At 43.9% G+C, this 21,511-nt stretch overlaps 2 protein-coding genes across 5 annotated transcripts in view; one reads left to right on the top strand and one right to left on the bottom strand.

The window, feature by feature from the left end:
* Positions 1–9,520, bottom strand: part of RBM12B (RNA binding motif protein 12B) — a 1,112,412-nt gene extending 1,102,892 nt beyond the window's left edge. The window contains exons 1-3 of the mRNA XM_048939618.1: positions 9,412–9,520; positions 6,442–6,487; positions 33–5,722 (exon numbers count right to left, since the gene is read on the bottom strand). Of these exons, the coding sequence (XP_048795575.1) occupies positions 3,598–5,694 (2,097 nt within the window). The 5' untranslated portion in view covers positions 5,695–5,722; positions 6,442–6,487; positions 9,412–9,520 and the 3' untranslated portion in view covers positions 33–3,597. The remainder of the gene's footprint in view (positions 1–32; positions 5,723–6,441; positions 6,488–9,411) is intronic.
* Positions 9,521–9,529: 9 nt separating this feature from the next.
* Positions 9,530–21,511, top strand: part of TMEM67 (transmembrane protein 67) — a 38,642-nt gene continuing 26,660 nt past the window's right edge. Inside the window, exons 1-3 of one of the 4 annotated variants that reach the window (XM_048939607.1) lie at positions 9,530–9,618; positions 11,953–12,041; positions 14,232–14,325. In XM_048939607.1, the coding sequence (XP_048795564.1) occupies positions 11,985–12,041; positions 14,232–14,325 (151 nt within the window). In that variant the 5' untranslated portion in view covers positions 9,530–9,618; positions 11,953–11,984. Of the gene's footprint in view, positions 9,619–10,301; positions 10,535–11,952; positions 12,042–14,231; positions 14,326–21,511 lie in introns of those variants that run through there. The other 3 variants (XM_048939608.1, XM_048939606.1, XM_048939605.1) reach the window with 3 other exon arrangements.

The raw sequence follows: 21,511 nt of genomic DNA, 5'->3' as shown, positions 1-21,511 counted from the left end.
AGGGAGGGACATCCACAGCCTCTCTGGGCAACCTGTTCCAGTGTCTCACCACCCTCACTGTAAATTTCTTCCTGTATCCAGTCTAAATCTACCCTCTTCCAGTTTAAAACCATTTCCTTTCATCCTGTTGCTACATGTCCTTATAAAAAGACATTCTAGCTTTGTAGCCCCCCTTCAGGTACTAGAACACAATGTTCAAGAAGTGCACTCAGCTGACAATTTTCTCATTCCTGAGACTTGACTTCTGATTCCATTCCACATACAGAATGAAGCATTCATGATTAAGGATCTAGCCCAGTATCTTCTTCCAGTACTGCATTGCTTGTATTTAAAAGTGCCTTCATACTGAATCCAGTTGACATTTTATATAGTTGACATTTTTTATGTTAGTTGAGATTCCCTATATATAGTTCAGTTTCATGTATTTAACTGGTTAAGTTACCATTTCCATCAGACATGTAAGAAATTACACATTATGAGTGTAATTTTCAACTTTTCTATTTGCTAAATGTATAAATGGATCTTCATAAATTCTATGAAAAATGAAGATTTTTTTAAAAAGTTTTTAAGGTATTTAGCATGTGTATAAATAAGAATTTAAACCTGTAACTGGGAAAACAGTTTCAAGTTAATAAACAAATACTCCCTCAGTTAAGGAAATAAACCATTAATATTGATGCTATCCTTTTTCACTGACATCAAGTGTGCAACTCACACCTGACAGAACAAGTATGTAAGTTTTGCCAAAAACTGCTGTGATAAAAATCTGAGTGAAAATGTTGCTATATGGGGTTCTGGTTAAAAACCCAGCCATTAGTTTTACAGCACAGTATAATCATTTAACTACTGCTGACAAGGAGTGCTAATGAACAAAAGCTAAGAAGTACCAAGATAACTGATGTCTCCGTTTGAACAGATAGGCACTTAGATATCTATCTGTATCACATCAGGACCATCGCTGCCACCACTTTACCATTTCAGATTCAGTCAAGCACTGCTGTCCATTTCCTAAACAAATGGTTGGTTAATTTCATGACTGTACCAGTGTGGTACAGCTATATGCAAAAAGGTATACAACTATGCTTTCAAAACCAAATTATTAATAAAGAAGGAAAGTGTTTACATCAATTCTCAACTAATTGGTTAGGACAAGAAAAGGTTACCAACCCAGAAACGAGCAGTCCCTTATCAGCGGTTACTCAGACTTTCCTGTAAGCAGACAATGCTAATGAAGTAGGCATTTTCCGACACAAATCTCACACTTAACCAGCAATCCATTTTCTTACCCTTTCAGCCTCCAAATCCTTTTTGTTACAGAAGTATGAGTGTATCAACGTTACTTTAGAATCATGGTAAAAATTTTATCCATTTGTATTTAGTACTTGACAGTCACTATTGTGTAGATGGAAGAACTTTAGAAAGAACAGATCATGTAAAACTGAAGGTGAATATTGTTTCTTTCACACAACAGCTGGCAACAGAGGCAAGACTTAACAGTACAAATGATATTAGCTTACAAAAATAATCATGATTAAGTTCTCAGTAGCACAATTAGACCAAACAACTTTATTTTGAGGATTCTTGTATTCATGCTATTATTTTCGCTGCAAAGTCTGTTGGCTTTGTTAGGCATGGTTGTGAGCAACTATGAAGTAAAAGCATCGTTTTTTTTAAATTGCATTTAAATTCAGATTAGTATACAGAACAGTAACACCTCTGAAGTTAACTCCTAACAGTCAGCAAAAGATAAGTATATACAGAGTCTGAAAGTTTGACCCCATCTAAGTTCCTGCTGAGGAACCCTCATCTACACACCTGGCATTAGCATTCTGATTGAATCATAGAATCACAAGGTTGGAAACGACCTGTAAGATCATCCAGTCCAACCGTCTTCTCATCACCACTGCCATCACAAGCACTAAACCACATCTCGCAGCTCCTCATCCAGACGCCTCTTGAACACTGCCAGGGACAGCGACTCCACCACCTCTCTGGGCAGCCATTCCAGTGCCTGACCACTCTCTGAGAGAAAAAGTTCTTCCTCATGTCCATCCTAAACCTCCTCTGGTAGAACTTGCAGCCAGTTCCTTGGGTCCTGTTTGTTGCCCGGGAGAAGATGATGTCTCCCCTGAGCCTCCTCTTCTCCACACTAAACAACCCCAGCTCCTTCAGCCACTCCTATAAGATTTGTGCTCCAGGAAATTTGTGCACAGAAAGTACAGTTCCCCTAGCACTTCAGGACGAATAATATGCCTCAAGAAATGAAACTATATTATCTTTTTAAAGGTTACGGAAGCAAAAGGGGTTTGTCTTGTTCATTTCTCTAAAGACATTACATGAGATGTAGTGATTATGATTTTATATAAGAGAATTAAGGTCAACAAGAAGTATTATCCACAGAACTGGTTCCTTAATAAGCCTGAATTTTGAATGCAGTGCCTTTTCCTCAAATGGGCTAGCTTTTATTTCTTACTAAAATTTACTTATGTTGTTACCAAACCAGTCACTGCATTCTGAATACTAATCAAGATTATTTTCCTATGTAAGACAATAACATAGCTGGTTGCCAGCACAGTTGCCCATGACAGATGTTAGTTCAAACTGATCATATATTGACCTAGAACGCATCCACACCATCATCAGCAAGTTAACATTCATACTGTGAGCATGTGAAGGTGAAACAAGGCTACAGAAAGTTATGGCTGAAGCCAAAATTCTTGACCCAACTCCAATATCCATTTTCTGCCTCAGAGGAACAACTACACTGAGTGAAGAGAAAGCCTATCAACCTCATTTGTATAGATTTTTGGAGTCTTTATAAACCATATATTCATTTCTATGTTGGCAAATACTAACAGATCAGTCTTTCCACAGAAAGCAGCCAGGATCATTCTCACTAAGATCCACATGTGCTGAGAAATAGCTGAGATCAGTAACCGTACAACTTTTAAATAGGACAGACACTTAATAGCAATTTCTTTTTTATTTAAAAAAGTTGAAAAGCCAGCAAACCCAGCTAATGTGAACAGGAAGATCTTTTTTCTTCTAATAGCGATGCCTGGAACCACATAAAACCGAACAGCTTTTTAAAAAAAAAAAAAAAAAAAAAAAAAGCCCAGTCATTTTTTAGTTTTATTAAGCTAACCTCAATAAGAACTGTTTTCACTAATGTAGGTAGCGCTGAAGTTTTTCTATTTGAACTGTGCATGGTCATTCAACCAACACTTACAATTTTATCTGATGCAAAGTCAGGGAACGAGGAATTAAAGCAAACTAAAAAAAAATAAACATAACAACCCAGCATTTTTTTCCTTAAAAAAAAAACCATTAAAACTCCATGCTTTTTATACCTCGACGTAAGATACTGAATGTCCTCCAGAACTTTGAAGCTCTTCTCCGTTGTAAGAAGTAGGCACTATATATTTCTCGTATCTTAACAATACAGATATTTTAACCAGGAACTTAACCGAATTAGACACTATTTACAACCGTTGTTGAAAACCATTTCTTCTGCATCTTCTAGTAATTAAAAAAGTGAATGTAACCGTCAATACTGTCAAATCTATAACGTTTTATTCTAGAGCATCCTTACTTCCTCTACAGCAAACTCAACTTAACCTTCCGTGGACCAATTGGCCTATCGTTCAATTCATTAATAGCAGTCATAGCTTCCTCATAGTTTGTCATAGCGACGATGGCATCACCTGAAGGTAATCCTTGTTCATTGTACTGTACAGAAACCGACTCTGGTATAACTCTGTAGCCATAGAAAAAATCCAGAATCTCATTAGGAGTTGCTTTAAAAGGTAAGTTTTTCAAGCGGATAGGAACAATCCGGTCAGAACCACCACTGAAATTCGGGTCCGGCATAAATCTTCCTTCAGGAAAATTTCCCATTTTATTATTCCCGAATTCCATTCTGCCAAAAGGTTTGCTGTCACCACCAAAATCCATGAGGGGCGGTGGACCTCTAAAATCCTTAGGAGGGCCCATGAAATTCTCAGGGGGGTGCCTAAATTCAGAAGGATGCCTGAAGTTCCCAGGGGGACCAAATGAATGCATGGGTGGCCCTTGTGGTGGTCCAGGTGAGCCGACCGGACGGGACAGCTCACCTCTGTTATACGCATGTGAATGACCCTGCATTTCATTGGGTGTAGAGAATGGAGCAGTTACACCAAATTTCTGCATCTGCTCTTCAGATATAAGTCTCAGTAATACCTCTGTTCCCAAATACCGTTGATGATTTAAATTTTCTGCTTTCATGGCTTGTTCTTCAGATTTAAACTTCACTAACGCCTCTCCCAGCCCAACGCCTTTGTCATCATAGAGCAAATAAATATCATCTTCATCAATATCAAACCTCTCAAAAAACCTTCGCACTTCAACTTTGGTCACATCAAATGGAAAATTCCTTACGTAAGCACATATCTTCAGGCCAGAATGACCTTCCCGATAACTTTTTTCTGTTAAGGCCTGCCCAGGATGACCTCTTTCCTGTGATCTTTTCCTCTCGTAAGAATCAAGCATTTTCAGCATTGACTTTCTTGAAATTGGAAAAATGTAAACAGAACGATTGAGAAGAACCTTTCTATGACATTCCAAAGCAGCCTGATAATCTCTCTCATTCCTTAACATCACGAAGGCATCTCTAGTCCTCCTCTGATGCTTTTCCGATAAAATCTTTATTTGTTTGTTGCTTATATCCAGATCAGGGAAAAATTCTCTCAAATCTCTCTTTTCCACATTAGTTGATAGATTCCTTAAGTGTATGTAATATTCCTGGCCGGAAGGCGATCGAGAACGTGTTCTTTGTCTCCTAGGTGATCTTGAATGAGAATGTTTCCTTGCATGCATGTAGCCTGAACTTCTTGGAGAATGTTCTTTGCAGAAAAAGTGATCCATTTCATTTGGCATGTCTACCCTCCCACCATATTCAATCCACCGTTCCTCCGTAGTTGGACTTATTTCTATAAACCTCTGACCCATGTACTGTCTGTGCCGCTTAAGTCCTTCTAAGGCATCACCAGGCGTAGCAAATTTTACCAAGCAATTACCGTTATTTAAACCATTACGATGCTTAATCAGAATGACTCCATCCACACGTATCCCAGAAAGGAAATCGCGTACTGCATCTTCTGTTGCAGAGTAAGGTATACCACGTAGAAATAAGTAAAGATCATCTGGGTTAAATGCATGAGAATCCTTTCTTGACTGATAGCCTGATTTAGGCATACCTACATCACCTTGTCTCGTACCATTGGTGTGGAAGCCAGCCTCTGGATGATTTGGTGGACCGTAACCAGGTTTATTTATCCCTTTTGTAAATGCTGCAACTAAATGTGGAACATCTCCAACACCTGATCCACCAGAACCATTAGGACCTGTTCGTCTAGACCCAGGCATAGCTTCTCGTCCCCCACGGTCAAATCGCTTCCGGCTCATTTCTATGGTATTCTGCATTTCTGCCTTGCTGCTGAGAAAGAGCTCTATGCGCGAGTCCTTGATAAACCCTCCCGAACAGCTCATGGCACGCCGTGCATCTTCATCTGTTGCAAATATAATAAAAGCCTCCCCAATTTCTCCTCCAATAATATGCACACCTCCATCGGGAATATTCAATCCCAAGAAGAAACGACGGATATCTGCAGGACCCGCAACAACAGGAAGCCCCTGCAAACGGATGACTACAGCCATGCTGAGCTCAACCCACAGCAAAAATCACCTGCAGACAAAAAGGTACACATGATAGCACGTCTTTAGTACTCAGCTATTACAGTATCTTAACACTTAAACTAGAGCCTTTTTAAATGACTGTCCTTGTCTCAATCAAGAGAAAAGATAGCAAAATAAAAAAGAACACCTTCGCAAGTTCACAAGAATAGGATTAAAACAAGATTCACTGAAAGTTGATTAGTCAAAACAATTAGCTACTCCACCTGCACAAGTCTATCAGCATTCCCTATCCTAAGGGCAACCAAATCCACCTCAGTTATCCTCTCCATCCATGATACCTGAAGAACGCCTACAGTCTTTCACGGCACAGCTGCTGTATGCCAGAGAGCTCAGACCAGTCCTAAGGAACAAAAATTCCTGTTTACTTTTGAACAGGACGTTTGTGAACATAAACACTAAAAATACTAGATGAAAAAAGGAGAAAAGAAAAAGGGTAACTGCGACACTGGAAAATGAAGTAATTCAACAGCAGTGATGACTTTACTGCTTTGACAAGTTGCTCTAACCAGTGATCAGTTCTGCAATCACGTGTTTTTCTCAGCGTTCAGAAATGTTGTCTCTTTCATGTAGTCAGAGTATTAATTGCAGCAGCCACATGCACTCAGGAGAGCATATCCTAGTTCCCAGCCACAAGTCTGTGCGAATAAACTGCCGTGTACGATCTTGTCACAATACTCAGTGAGAAGTGTTAAGCTTTTGGCAGCTTACCTGTTTCTGCTTGGAAGACCTGATAAATTCTGTAAAATCAACTTAACTGTGGAAAGAAAATGAAACATAATTAATGGCTGATATCTGTACTTCGGTTTACAAACTTTGCTACATTGCTGCAGCTTCCATAGCAGCGGCTAATATTAAAGCCAAGCATGTAATGAAACCACAATCTGTGATAAAATGAAGGCCTCCTTCCATGTTCCAAGGAACATTACATCTTTGTGTTTCCAAAGCAAAGGATATTCAAAAGTTGACTTCTGCAAATGATGAAAACACGATGAGGTTCATCAACTGTGTCATACCAAACCGCTGAAATCAAACAGACCGACTATATATTGGGGATAACCCTCAAGTCTTTGAGATCTTGAAAGATGCGTAAGTCCATCTCAAGATTACAGTACGTGTCCATTCTTCCACAATCCACCTTCTTTCACAGTTCACAAGAGTATGCTACTCACCAGTCCAACACCATACTTAACGTAAGGAGTGAAGACAAAAGAGCAAACGTATGTAGTGAGAAGAACCTTCAATGAGCTCCTCAATTCACAAAGCAGAATTCAGCGTCTTCCCTAAATATTAACTGCCTTTCAAAATCACTTAATACACTGACTTGATCACATCCAAATTGTCAACATTATCATCTAATGACACGCAACACACAGTGTAATACTGTCAGAACAAAGATAAGCTTCCAGAGCACACAACTACATCCCTTTAAAAAGAACAAGAACCCAAGGCCCTGTTAACAAGCATTTGCAAATATCTCCTGCAAAAAACCCTTGTTCAGTAACAAGTATAAAGCATTAGATCCTGATGTCAACTCAGCTACTGATCACAGTAACTCTCATTTCACCAAAGTCCAGAAAAGCAACAGCAAAGACCAAATTCTGTAACTAACACATTCTGGTCACTTCTACATCACCACTTTATAAACAAAACTAACCAAAACAAATGCCTGTTTAATACTTGTACTGAAGATCATCAGCCCTCTGTAGTTTTGCAGTGAACTGACTCCAGCCAGCAGCCACGCAGTTGATTGTTTACTCCACATCCCCATCAGCAGGGCAGGGAAGAAAGTAAGAATGGATGCAAGGAAACTCTTGGTCAAGATAAAAACAGTTTAACATGTAAAGGAAAGATTAAATTAAAAAAAAAAAAAAAAAAGGAAAACAAAGGAAATCACTCACCAACTCCTACATGAAGATCTGCCTCAGAACAATAGCCACCTCAGAAGCCAAAAACATATCCTGCCTCCCTCTCCCTCAAAAAATCCAGAGAACAAAAATCTTCCTCTGTCTCAGCTTTTGCTGCTGAACAGGATGCTACATGGTACAAAACATTTCTTAAGTTACCCTGGGTCAGCTGCCTTGGCTGTGTGCTCTCACAACCCCACTTCCACTATACCAACCACTTCCTGTCTATACCAACTGGAGTAGCTGAACGGGAAAAAGAAAGCCTTGACCTTGTACAAAGGCTGCTTAAGGAAAGCCAAAACGCTGGTGTCGTCAGCACTGTTTAGCCAAAAATCCGGAACACCATATTGTCTGCTATGAAGAAAGTTATCTCCATTCACTCCATTCCAGCTGGACCCACTTTAATCTATCTTCTCAACAGATGTGAAAGCAATGCCAGAAGCAAGGAGAAATTCAAGGGCAGGATTTTCTTTGTAGGGCCTTCATGTCTTGAAAAGTCAAATCCGCTGCCCTGCTACTTGCCGATGTATTTAATCTGTAGTATTTCTGAATTTCATCCCAATCCTTAAACAGCATTCAGAACAGATCTCCTCAGAACTTCTTCGATGATAAATGGCAAGTTCTGTATGATGTATCACGGATACAATGTATAACCTTCACTGGTTAAAACCAGACACTTCAAGAAGTCCTTAAACAGAAAAGCAAGATCTGATAACACATTTTTACTCACTGCACATTAAACAACCAAGAAGCAGCAGGACCTGTAGACAAGCCATCCTACTGTTTAACTGAATGACTACGGTGACTTTCAGGATGTAAGTGCCAATTCATAGCCTGAGCAAGGACTTCAGAGAACAGGGATTTACATCATAAATAGACTGACAACCTCATGCCACCCATTTAAAAACATGGAAGTACACCCACCAATGCTTTAAGAGATTCTGCGCTTGATTGGGTTGGCTAGAAAGCAGTGCTACATCTATACTTCCACAATCTTAGCAAATTTCAAATGCCATTAAAACCTCACTAAATTAACACTTCTCTCTCTCTCTCTCTCTCAAAAAAGAAAAAAAAAAAAGTAACATTTTATGAAACTAAGCCTGAATCTGACTAACATTCTTGCTGCAATGTAGTGAGATTGCAATGGCTTGGAGACAGTGAATGTGCAAACCAGAAGGCACGTTCACAGAAATGTCACAAGTGCAAAACCCGGTGTGTATGAGAAGTGTGAGAAGTGTCAAAGAGCTGGCGGGGTGATGATGATTTGTTATTCCAATCGTCTTACAAACGGGCACTAGCACTGGCAACGGGCTGTCGCACACCGGTTTCCCGTCGCGAAGCCAGATGCGGATGACCGCCGCAGGCAAGCAGGCCGCTGGCGGCGCCGATCCCAGCGCCGCAGAGCCGCAGCTCCGCCCGCAGCCAGCGCAGCGCCCGCCCGGAGGGGAAGCAGATCCCGCCCGCCGGCAGGCCGCAGCTCAGGGCCGCGGGTTGGCGGCCGAGCAGGGAGCCGCGCGGCCGCGTCCGGGAGCCGGCCCGGCAAGGAGCGAGCCCGGCTTCCCCGAAGCAGGGTGACGGGAGGGGCCGCGGAGGGAAGGGCGAGAGGCAGCCCGGCGGCGCGAGGAGGCCTCGGGCGACGGCCGCGCAACGGCTCCGAGAGGGCCGGGCTGCCGAGGAGCGGCGATACGCGGCCGGCTCGCGGCGGGAACCCCGCGCCCTCGGTGACCGGAGCGCCCCGGGACCCCGGGCGCCGTCCCTCACGGCATCCACCCACCGGACAGGCCGCCGGGACAGCCTCCGCGCCGAGCGCCGCTCCCCGCAGCTCGCGGCGCAGTACCGCCAAGATGGCGCCCTACGTCGCTCCCTCCCACAACGCTCCGCGTAGGAATCCAACTGCGCCTGCGCGACCCCCTCCCCTGCCCTCGAAGCCCCGCAAGTTCTTCCGTCTCTCTCCGCCAGCACCCGGCGCGGGGTTTCTTCCGTAAGGCGCGCTTCTGCAGCCGGCACCGTGTGCGCGTGCGTGGCGCCTTGGCGCGCAGTCGGAGTCCGGCAGCCCCAAGAGAAGCGGCGCTGCGCGTGCAGCCGGCGTTCAGCTTTCTCAAGGCGGTTGGGGCGGCGCGGGCCGTGCCTTGGCATCGCGGTTACCTCAGTAGCTGCGCTGCCGGTTTCTTCTCAGAAAAATAACACACAAAGCACTTCTGTTATACTTCGTTATCATGCTTTAACGTTTGGATAGCGAGAGACAAGGGGGAACGGTTTCAAACTGAGACGGGGGAGGTTTAGGTTAGACATGAGGAGGAAGTTTTTCACACGGGGTGGTGACACACTGGAACAGGTTGCCCAAGGAGGTTGTGGATGCCCCATCCCTGGAGGCATTCAAGGCCAGGCTGGATGTGGCTCTGGGCAGCCTGGTCTGCTGGTTGGCGACCCTGCACATAGCAGGGGGTTGAAACTGGATGATCATTGTGGTCCTTTCAACCCAGGCCGTTCTATGATTCTGTGATTACTGTGTTATGTAACCGCTCTACAAGTGAGGCCCCAGAAAGCGAGCCGCCACCCCCCCATTACCGCACTGTTACTGACCCAGCCGCGCTTCCCCAGCGCAGCCCCTCGTAGCTCCCCCCCGCGCACCCCGTCACGCGTTCCCGCCCCGCGCCGTCCCTCGCGGCCGCCGTACGAGGCAGCCGTGGGCGGGTAGCGCTGGAGGCCGCCCGTAGCCATGGCGACCGCTGTCGCGCTGCTGCTGCTGCTGCTCCCGCTGCTCCGGGTGCCGCCGTCCGCCCGCGGCTTCTCTCTGCCCCTGCAGCGTCCCGGCGACTGCGGCGATGCGCGCTACTTCGACATCTCGCAGCTGTCCTGCGGGCCCTGCGGGGCGCACCAGAGGCGGAGCGCCGGCGGTGAGCGGGGCGGCAACGAGTGGCGGTGCGGGGGGACGAACGGAACCAAAGCACGGAGCGGCTTGGGTTAGAAGGGTCCTTAAAGCCCGCCGAGCTCCAGCTGTGGGAAAAGACGCCGCCCAGCAGCTCAGGGTGCCCAGGGCACCGCCGACCTGGCCCTCAGCGCCGCCAGGGATGGGGCAGCCACAGCTCTGTGGGCAGCTGTGCCAGCGCCTCACTACCCTCTGAGTGAGAAATCTCAAGTCCCGTCTAAATCTCTGGCAGGGTAACCCACCATTTTGACAAATGCTGGTTCTGTAAAAGTGGGCTGGTAAGGATGCTAGTGGTTCTTGCAAAATCACATCATTGTATGTGATTTTTACGCAGCCAAATTTAGGAGTTTACATAATAAATACGGTTCATTAGCACTTAGAATCGATTTTATTTTTTAGTATGCGCTTAAACATATGGCAAAATGTCTGTGATACAGAGGCTAAAAAGTTTATGGGAAAAAAAAAAGCTATTGAGCATTAGCAAGTGCCATGAAAGTAGTGTTTACATGAATTTCAACGTTATTCACTGAAATTTCAAGATAAACCTTAGTTCACATGGAAAATGTAAAGTGTTTAAAATAGCTTTAAAACTACTTTTATATTTTTATGAACTTTTGCAGGTAAACATAGAATCATAGAACAGCTCAGGTTGGAAAAGACCTTCAAGATCACTGAGTCCAACCACAACCTGACCATACTACCCTAACAACCTTCTGCTAAATCATGTCCCTGAGCACCACATCCAAATGGTTTTTAAACACATCCAGGGATGGTGACTCAACCACCTCTCTGGGGAGCCTATTCCAGGGCTTAACAACCCTTCTGTAAAGAAGTTTTTCCCAATATCCAACCTAAACTTACCCTGGCACAACTTGAGGCTATTTCCCCTCATGCTGTTCTTCATCCCCTCTTCTCACCAGTGAGAAGAGACCAGCCCTGCTCTCACTGTAGGCACCTTTCCAATATTGGAAGAGGGCAATAAGGTCTGCCCTCAGCTTACTTTTCATCATATTCAAAGGATAAAAACTGAATTCAGATACATAATGCTGGTGACGATGTAGAGAGTGGGCTAAGGATGGCACTGTGGTATTATTAAACCAACTGATAGAGTTGGAGAAAAAACACAAAAGTGCAACTTTTATGTGTTCCTCCTTAGCTCCCTCATGTTTCACTCAACCCTGTAACATTCTCCCAAAACCTATCCCTAGAAACAATGACATGAACATTATTTTAAAAAACAGGGTAACTTTCACATCTTACTTCTGTGTTTTATGCATGCATCTGAAAAACTATATTGATTCCTTGAGGAAAAAATAACATTTGTTCTTAGTATTCTGTGACAAAAAATCAATTTTGTATAGATTAAAAGCTTGTTTTTGTTTTCAGGTTGTTCATGTGTATGTCTGCCAGGGTATAGGATGGTTTCTAATAACGGTGGGTCCTCTGTTATTTGTGAAAAATGCCCAGCAAATATGGTGAGTATTGAACTTTGCACACTTTGCCATAAAACTGATACTAGATTTCCATCTGACTGCGAGCTGTCTTTAATTTAAAATAATTTTGAGAGATAGTCTTTACTTGGAAATTTTTTACTTTAAAACAATGTTTATCAATAAGAATATATTTCTCTTTAGAATGATATATTATTTCAGAGGCATCTTTTCATTATAAATTTGACTGCACTGTCAAAGCAAGAGAATTTAAAATGTTCACTTTCCCTCCAGTGCTGTTGAGTTCTGTCTCATGTTATGTTACCTTTATATTACTCATGTTATATTACCCTTGCGCAGACACCAACCACTGCTTTATGGAATGCTAAAGAAGAAGCTCATAAGTGTCTTATTTATATAAATCCTATTATAGATTGTTATATTCAGGCTGTATCTTTCTACTCCTTGATACTTTGCTTTGAAATGAGCTGCTGCTTTTATGTTACTGTAATTATACCTATGTGCCCTTGTAGTTTGCTCAATTCTTTCAGCCTGTCTTGACAAATTAAAGTACGATTCAGTGTCATATTCAAAGCATAGAGCTGGAGGCACCAACCTTAACCATCTTTCTCCCTCTAGAGTAAACAGAAAAATAATATTTCTCCAGGAGAAAAAAATTCTAGAAGGACACCAAGCTGAGTGGTGTAGCTGACATGCTAGAGGGAAAGAATGCTATCTTGAGGGACCACAAAAGGCTTGAGAGGTGGGCCCATGCCAACCTCATGAAGTTCAGCAAGGCCAAGTGCAAGGTCCTGCACCTGGGTCAAGGCAAACCCAACCACAGATACAGGCTGGGCAAAGAATGGCTTGATACTGAGGGGAAGGATTTGGGGGTGTCAGTTGATGAGAGATTCAATGTGAGCCTGCAGTGTGTGCTTGCAGCCCAGAGGCCAACGGTATCCTGTGTTGCACCAGGAGAAATGTGACCAGCAGGTCCAGAGAGGTGATTCTGCTCCTCTACTCTGCTCTCGTGAGACCCGAATACTGTGTCCAGTTCTGGGGCCCCCAACATAAGAAGGGCATGGAGCTGTTGGAGCAAGTCCAGAGGAGGGCAGTGAAGATGATCAGAGGGCTGGAGCACCTCCCCTACAAGGACGGACTGAGAGAGCTGGGGTTCTTCAACCTGGAGAAGAGAAGGCTCCTAGGGGACCTTATAGCAGCCTTCCAGTACCTGAAGGGAGGCTACAGAAAAGCTGGGGAAGGACTTTTTATAAGGGCAGGTAGTGACAGAATGAAAGGAAATGGCTTTAAACCAGAAGAGGGTAGATTTAGACTGGATGCTAAGAAGTAATTCTTTACTATGAGCGTGGTGAGGTGCTGGAACAGGTTACCCAGTGAGGCTGTTGATGTCCCCTCATTAGAAGCATTCAAGGCCAGGCTGGATGGGGCTGTGAGCAACCTGGTCTACAGGGAGGTGTCCCTGCCTGTAGCAGGGGGTTGGAACTACATGATCTTAAAGATCCATTCCAACCCAAACCATTCCACAATTCTATGATTCTAGAATAGTTTCCTTCTCAACTCAAGAGAAGAGCTTAATTGCATAAGTTTAGCAACTAACTGGGTAATGCGAGTAGTTTTTCTCTTCTTTTCATCTTGTGACTAGACCAATTCCTTGGCAAATATCTATTGATGTTTTTGTCATTCCACTTGTACTGGTGGTAATTTTCTTTGATCCCATGGCAGTGGAGAAGGGAATAACATCTGTATCACCCAAAGATGGTGTTTTATCTTTACTTCTCCCATTGTTTTTGATCTGGGGTGCCCTTATTCCTTAATATAACAGAAGTGTGCTTGTGAACTGTTCAGATACATGCGTGCAGTTACGAGAGCTGATCAACTCTAAGACTTCTTCATTTCCATTAGTTCTGTATATGTAAATATGACTTTATGCATTAGTATTTTGATTGCTTTTATATATATGTATACACATATATATTTTAGCAGAAAAACTCTGTATCTTTTTTAAACCCGGCACTTTCAGTGAACTCTAGTCTTTACTACAGGTGTTAACAAATGTTTCAGAAAAACTTAAAAACACTTTTTTTGGTCTGTCTTTGAATAGAATTATGTTGTATCTGAACAAATTTTCTAGTAAAGAACATCTGGATCATTCATTCATCACAGGTATTTGATGATTGATTTTGAAAAAGTTAATAGTTTTATGTTTAATTTTAGAGTGGGGTTACTCAAGATGGATGGAATTGTATTACTTGCCCGAAGGGCCTGACTTCTGAAGGAAAATGTAAATGCCTCAGTAATGAAGTATTAGGTAAGAAATATATGCAAGTTATGAGATATTATTGCTTGTTTTAGATATTTGAGTTCTTTTAAATAAAAAAGGAAATTTAACATATGTTTGCATTTGTAAGGTAACGATTTAGCATTGCTATTGATCCCAAACTTCATTCCTGAACGACAGCAAATCTTTATCACTGTTCCTAGAAATGAAAACTAATGAGAAAGAGTTGTAGAAAAGAATACTGCAACACTACATCACTTTCCTGAACCTTCCATGGTTGGCACATGGAAGTAGGTGGTGAAATGGGGAGTAAAACCAATTTCAGTGCAGACGTAAGAAAAAACACACACGTGTTTTAGAGAATATAACGCATGGGCACTTTGCAGTACGGGAATTAGAGATACATAAGCAGGTGGAACCAGGAAGCCTGAGTGCACCAAGCAAGCCGTTGTGTGTTAAGATCTGTGGATTTCACGCTTCCCTAAAAAGCACTGAATCTGTGATTCCCTGACAAACACCTGCCTAAATCTGCAGCTCTTACCTGATGCCCTGTAGTAGTTACTGATGCATTGCAGTAAACACAGAAAATGAATTTTGCTGTTCATTTTAGTTTCTGTATTAAATACATTTTTTGCTGATCTTGCGTAGTGAAAAAAGAACAAAGAATGACTTTATTGAAGGATGTTAAAAAAGTTTCTGAGAGCTCTAATTTTCTTCATTTGCAAAGACACAGGATGGAAAAAACTTCTCACGTGTCTGTAATTCTCTGATTAAATATTTAATGGCCAGTTTGGTTTGATTTCTTACATAGTCTACTAGAGAGTCACTCTTTACAGGATGACTAATTTTAATTTTTTTAGGAATCTAGAAATGTTAATATCACATGGAAAAAATATATCTATTCTGAGCCTTTTTGGTTTGAAACAGCAAAGCAGCAATACATGAAATACTTCATGACTACTGTCACGGATTTGACCAGATCAATCTATGTCCGTGACAGGGGCGACAGGCCTCTGCCCTCCCCCCCCCCCCCACCCCAGTCCCACAAAAATGGGAAGGAAGGGAGGAAAAGAACAGCGGCAACAATCTATGGAGGAAAACTTATTTTACTATAATATCGGAATACAAGATAACACAATAGATACAATTTAATTGCAATTGAGATTAATAAATCAGACAAGATGAGAGAGAGAGAGAGTTCCCGGGACCGATTCAAACCTGAAAAGCTTGGAACGGCTAGGAAAGCACCCTCCAGCACCCACTGCCAGGCAGCAAGAGAGCGCCCCCCCCACCCGGAAGGGCCAGATCCCGTGACTGCTGTAATGTACAGGGATAGGTAGCTGGGATTGGGGCAGTGACACTTTAATGCCCCGTACACTACATGATGTTTTGATGTGGAATACTGAAACCCAAAAACAAAAAAACAAAAACAAACAACATAGAACCATGACATTCCACCCCTTATTCTACATCGTTACATCATGCTTAAAATATATATACATATATACAAACAAACAAAAAAATGATTAAAATGCACACATGGCTATATACATATACATAGAATTAGTAACTGCACTCCCCCGGCATCAAGTTTCCTTGTGGTACACACTGGACATCCCCATTCTTCTGCATTACCCACCAAGTGGATCCTGGTCCCTGGGCAAAAACTGTACCACGGAGAGGTTTGCCCTTTCCAGAAGCTGGAAGAACCCAAACTGCCTTTCCTAACATGTTCTTTACATGTACAACAGGGACTTTATCTCCCTCTACGGTATGTAGGGAACTGGATTGATTAGGACCATCACGATTAATAGATCCTCTGGTATTGACTAACCAGGTGGCTTCTGCCAAATGCTTCTCCCAGTGCTTAAATGTTCCTCCACCCAGTGCTTTTAGCATCGTTTTTAACAATCCATTGTATCGTTCAATTTTACCAGAGGCTGGTGCATGATAGGGAATATGGTAAATCCACTCGATGCCATGATCTTTGGCCCAAGTATTTACAAGAGAATTTTTGAAATGAGTCCCATTATCTGACTCAATCCTTTCTGGGGTGCCGTGTCGCCACAGGACTTGTTTCTCGAGACCCAGTATGGTGTTTCGGGCGGTAGCATGGGGTACTGCATATGTTTCAAGCCACCCAGTGGTTGCCTCCACCATAGTAAGCACATAATGCTTACCATTGCGAGATCGTGGCAAGGTGATATAATCAACCTGCCATGCCTCCCCATATTTGTACTTTTGCCATCGCCCTTCCTCCCACAGAGGTTTCATCCTCTTGGCTTGTTTGATGATGGCACATGTTTCACAGTTATGAATAACCTGTGCAATGGCATCCATAGTTAAGTCCACCCCTCGGTCTCTAGCCCACTTGTATGTTGCATCTCTCCCTTGATGACCTGAGGTCTCATGGGCCCACCGAGCCAGAAATAATTCACCCTTGTTCTGCCAGTCCAGGTCTATTTGAGCCACCTCAATTCTGGCAGCTCGGTCTACCTGATGGTTATTTTGCTGTTCTTCAGTAGCCCGACTCTTGGGCACATGAGCATCTACATGGCGCACCTTTACAACCATAGTCTTTGTTCGGGCAGCAATGTCTTTCCACAGTTCAGCAGCCCAAATAGGTTTACCCCTTCTTTGCCAGTTATTTTGCTCCCACTGCTGTAACCACCCCCATAAGGCATTTGCTACCATCCATGAGTCAGTGTAAAGATAGAGCATTGGCCACCTCTCCCGTTCAGCGACATCTAAGGCCAGTTGGACAGCCTTTACCTCTGCAAATTGGCTTGATTCGCCTTTCCCTTCAGTGGCCTCTGCAACTCGTCGTGTGGGGCTCCACACAGCAGATTTCCATCTGCGATGCTTTCCCACAATACGACACGATCCATCTGTGAACAGGGCATATTTCTTTTCATTCTCTGGTAGTTCATTGTATGGTGGGGCTTCTTTAGCATGTGATACTTCTTCTGCTGGTGGTGTTCCAAACTTTTTACCTTCAGGCCAGTCCATGATGACTTCTAGGATTCCTGGACGGCTGAGGTTCCCCATCCGTGCTCGTTGTGTAATCAGTGCAATCCACTTGCTCCAAGTGGCATCAGTAGCATGATGGGTGGAGGGAACCTTTCCTTTAAACATCCAGTTCAGCACTGGCAGTCGAGGTGCCAGAAGGAGCTGTGTTTCAGTACCGACTACTTCGGAAGCAGCCCGAACCCCTTCATAAGCGGCTAAGATCTCCTTCTCAGTTGGAGTGTAGTGCTCTTCAGACCCTCTGTATGCCCGACTCCAGAATCCCAGGGGTCGGCCTCGTGTCTCTCCTGAGGCTCTTTGCCACAAACTCCAAGTGGGACCGTTCTCTCCAGCAGCAGTATAGAGGATATTCTTTATACCCTGCCCCGTTCGTACTGGTCCTAGGGCCACGGCACGGGCTATCTCCTGTTTAATCTGTTCAAAAGCCTGCTGCTGCTCAGGGCCCCATGTAAACTCATTTCTCATTCGCGTCACATAATAAAGGGGGCTTACAATGAGGCTGTAGTTTGGAACATGCATTCTCCAAAAGCCCACTGCACCCAGAAAAGATTGTGTCTCTCTTTTGCTAGTGGGTGGAGACATAGCAGTGATTTTGTCGATCACGTCTGTCGGAATGTGACGACGGCCATCTTGCCACTTTATACCTAGGAACTGAATCTCCTGGGCAGGTCCTTTCACTTTGCTTCGCTTAATAGCAAAACCAGCACTCAGAAGAATTTGGATCATCCTCTCTCCTTTTGTGAAGACTTCTTGCGCTGTATCACCCCACACAATGATGTCATCAATGTACTGCAGGTGCTCAGGAGCGCTGCCCTGTTCCAATACAATTTGAATCAACCCATGGCAAATGGTCGGGCTGTGTTTCCACCCCTGGGGCAAACGGTTCCAGGTATACTGAATGCCCCTCCATGTGAAAGCAAACTGTGGCTTACATTCTTTGGCCAAAGGGATGGAAAAGAAGGCATTAGCAATGTCAATGGTGGCATACCATTTGGCTGCTTTTGACTCCAGTTCATACTGGAGTTCTAACATGTCCGGCACAGCAGCACTCAGTGGGGGTGTGACTTCATTCAGGCCACGGTAGTCCACCGTCAGCCTCCATTCTCCACTGGCTTTACGCACTGGCCATATGGGGCTGTTAAAAGGCGAGTGAGTTTTGCTGATCACTCCCTGGCTCTCTAGTTGACGAATTAACTTATGAATGGGGAGCAAAGAATCCCTGTTGGTGCGGTACTGACGCCTGTGCACCACTTTTGTAGCAATTGGCACCTGTTGCTCTTTTACTCGCAGCAGCCCCACAACAGATGGATCTTCTGACAGGCCAGGCAAAACAGACAGCTGCTTAATGTTGTCTGTGTCCACAGCAGCTATTCCAAAGGCCCACCGATACCCCTTAGGATCCTTGAAATGCCCCCTTCTGAGATAATCAATACCTAGTATACATGGAGCCCCTGGGCCCGTCACAATAGGATGTTTTTGCCAGTCCTTACCAGTGAGGCTTATCTCGGCCTCCAACACAGTCAATTCTTGAGAGCCCCCGGTCACTCCAGAAATATGGATTGATTCTGTCCCTTCATGACTCGAGGGCATCAGAGTGCACTGTGCACCAGTGTCCACCAGTGCCTTATATTTCAGTGGTTCTGATGTGCCAGGCCATCGAATCCACACAGTCCAATATACTCTATTATCCCTTTCCCCCCCCTGACTGAGGGCAGGGCCCCTCTATTCATTACCTGTGGTAACTGGAGCAACTGCACTGGTGGTAGATCTGCCTTGTAATTCTTTCACCCGGGCTCGTAGTACAGGAGTAGGTTGACCGTGCCACTTCCCCATGTCTTCTCCATGGTCACGTAGGTAATACCATAAGGTAATTCGCGGTGTATTATTCCTTACTTGAGCCGGAGAGCGTCTGCCTCTAACAGCTGAGATTTTTGATCGTGCACGTAAGAAGGAAGGTTTATCATCTTTAGTTAGGTGGGCTCGGATTATCTCCTTCATCTCCTTCACCTCCTTCGCTAGACTCATTTGATTATCCTGATCTTCATCCAGCGTCTCTGATACTGCTACAGGTTTGTCACGGTTAATCAGTTGAGACACTTGCTCCGTCATTCTTGATATTGCAGCAACGGCAGAATGAATTGGAGACAGCAATTGTTCGTAGTTTTGGAGCGTAACAATTAATTCATAAATTAAGGGCGTTCTCTGTTGTTCCTGGTATCTGTCACACGCTGACGTTAGTGTAGCGGCATATTTGTCCGGCGCTGTTGTCACGATTTTCTGCCATATCTCAGGCGTTGTCCTCACTCTTTCAGGGTCGCGGTTTTGTTGTGGGTGGTTAGGAACAAAGTCAGGGTCATACAGCATTTCCACCACGCCTATTTCCCTCAAATACTGGATACCCTTTTCAACTGTATCCCATTTTTTCATTGCAATCTTCAAGCTATTTTTGAAGGGATACTTTTCCTTCACAGCTGTTAACACTCGTTCCCAGAGGGAGGCAGCCTCATCTGAACATCGACTAATTCCTCTATCAATAGCTGGATCTCTGGCAATGGCACCTAGTTGGCGAGCTTCATTACCATCCAGAGACAAGCTATGGGCCCCACTGTCCCAACAGCGAACCAACCAGGAAACAATACTTTCATTCAGGCGCCGTGTGAACTCCTTTCTTGAACCTTGGATTTCAGTCATCTTTAGAGGCCGGCGAGTAGTAATAGAGACTTCCTCTTCATCACTCTCTTCTGCATGTCTCTTAGTTTTCGCTTTTGCCTTTCGCGATGGTGGTGGTTCTGAGGAGGGCCCCTCGCCTGGATCTTCCTCCTCCTCCTCCTCTTCTTCTCTTTTTCGTTCAAGACGCGAAGACACTCGTTTCCATTTCTTGCCCTCCACAGGAGCAACCGGTATTGTTACTGGTGTCTCCTGTGATTGATTAGATTTGACTTGGGGATTTTCCCCTTTGGCTTGAACCTCAGCTCGGAAACTCTCTCTCTCCCGAATGGTATTATATAGGGCACGGTAAGCACAAGCCAAACCCCAAATAAGTTGTACCTCCTTAGATTTATGTAAGCCGCATAGTCCCTGACTCAAATACTGGCTTAGTTTCTCAGGATCCCACAGGTGTTCAAGAGTAAAATCCCATGACACTGCGGGTCCCCATGCTTCTAAGACCTTTCCTAAACCTCTCCATATCCCCTGCCAGTCATCATTCTCTAGTTTTGGAGAAGACTCCTTCCCCTTATTACAAATAAGGAATACATTCAGGAGAATTGATGACGCGAACAACAACATGGGTATTAATTCAGGATTCAAAAAACGTTTGACAAACCGAGAAGAAAACCCGGAAACTGGTCTGAACATTGTGTTGTTTGTAAAATTAGCTATTCCATTTGGGATGTAGTTGTTTGTGAAATTAGCCATTCCTTCTGGGATGTAGTTGTTTGAGAAATTAGCCATTCCTTCTGGGATGTAGATGTCAAAGTTCAAATCATACCACATTGCAAATAGGTAAAACATAGGTGTCTCCATCAGTGCCCTTAGGTAGTTATATATGAATGCAATTCCGCAACACGTAAGTATGAGATGGATTATTGGCCAGTAGGTTGTGACTAACACCATTGCTTTAAATCCTTTACCCAGCACCCCCACGATAACGAGTGGGTTCATCGCTGGTGCTTGCTAAAAAAGGGTTAATGAATTGAAGCTAACAAGAGGAGGGAAAAAAAAAGAAAAAAGGCACTACTCAGAGTAAGTAGTGCTCAAAGTTTACAAATATCCCAGAACACTGGCAGTACGCCTAATCTTTCAAGGTCAGGTTTTCCAGCACAGAAACCTGAACTACTGATAATGCTCCCTAATGAAGCTCTCTAAGAGCAGAATGAAAAAGAGATTCATTCAAAAAGCTAAAAAGCAGTCGTGCCCCACGTTGGGCGCCAAAAATCTGTCACGGATTTGACCAGATCAATCTATGTCCGTGACAGGGGCGACAGGCCTCTGCCCTCCCCCCCCCCCCCCCACCCCAGTCCCACAAAAATGGGAAGGAAGGGAGGAAAAGAACAGCGGCAACAATCTATGGAGGAAAACTTATTTTACTATAATATCGGAATACAAGATAACACAATAGATACAATTTAATTGCAATTGAGATTAATAAATCAGACAAGATGAGAGAGAGAGAGTTCCCGGGACCGAT

Source organism: Lagopus muta, chromosome 3 (assembly GCF_023343835.1).
Source record: "Lagopus muta isolate bLagMut1 chromosome 3, bLagMut1 primary, whole genome shotgun sequence".
Classification (NCBI taxonomy): domain Eukaryota; kingdom Metazoa; phylum Chordata; class Aves; order Galliformes; family Phasianidae; genus Lagopus; species Lagopus muta.
The sequence above is the reverse complement of the archived record's forward strand: the minus strand, read 5'-3'. Positions and strand labels throughout refer to the sequence as shown.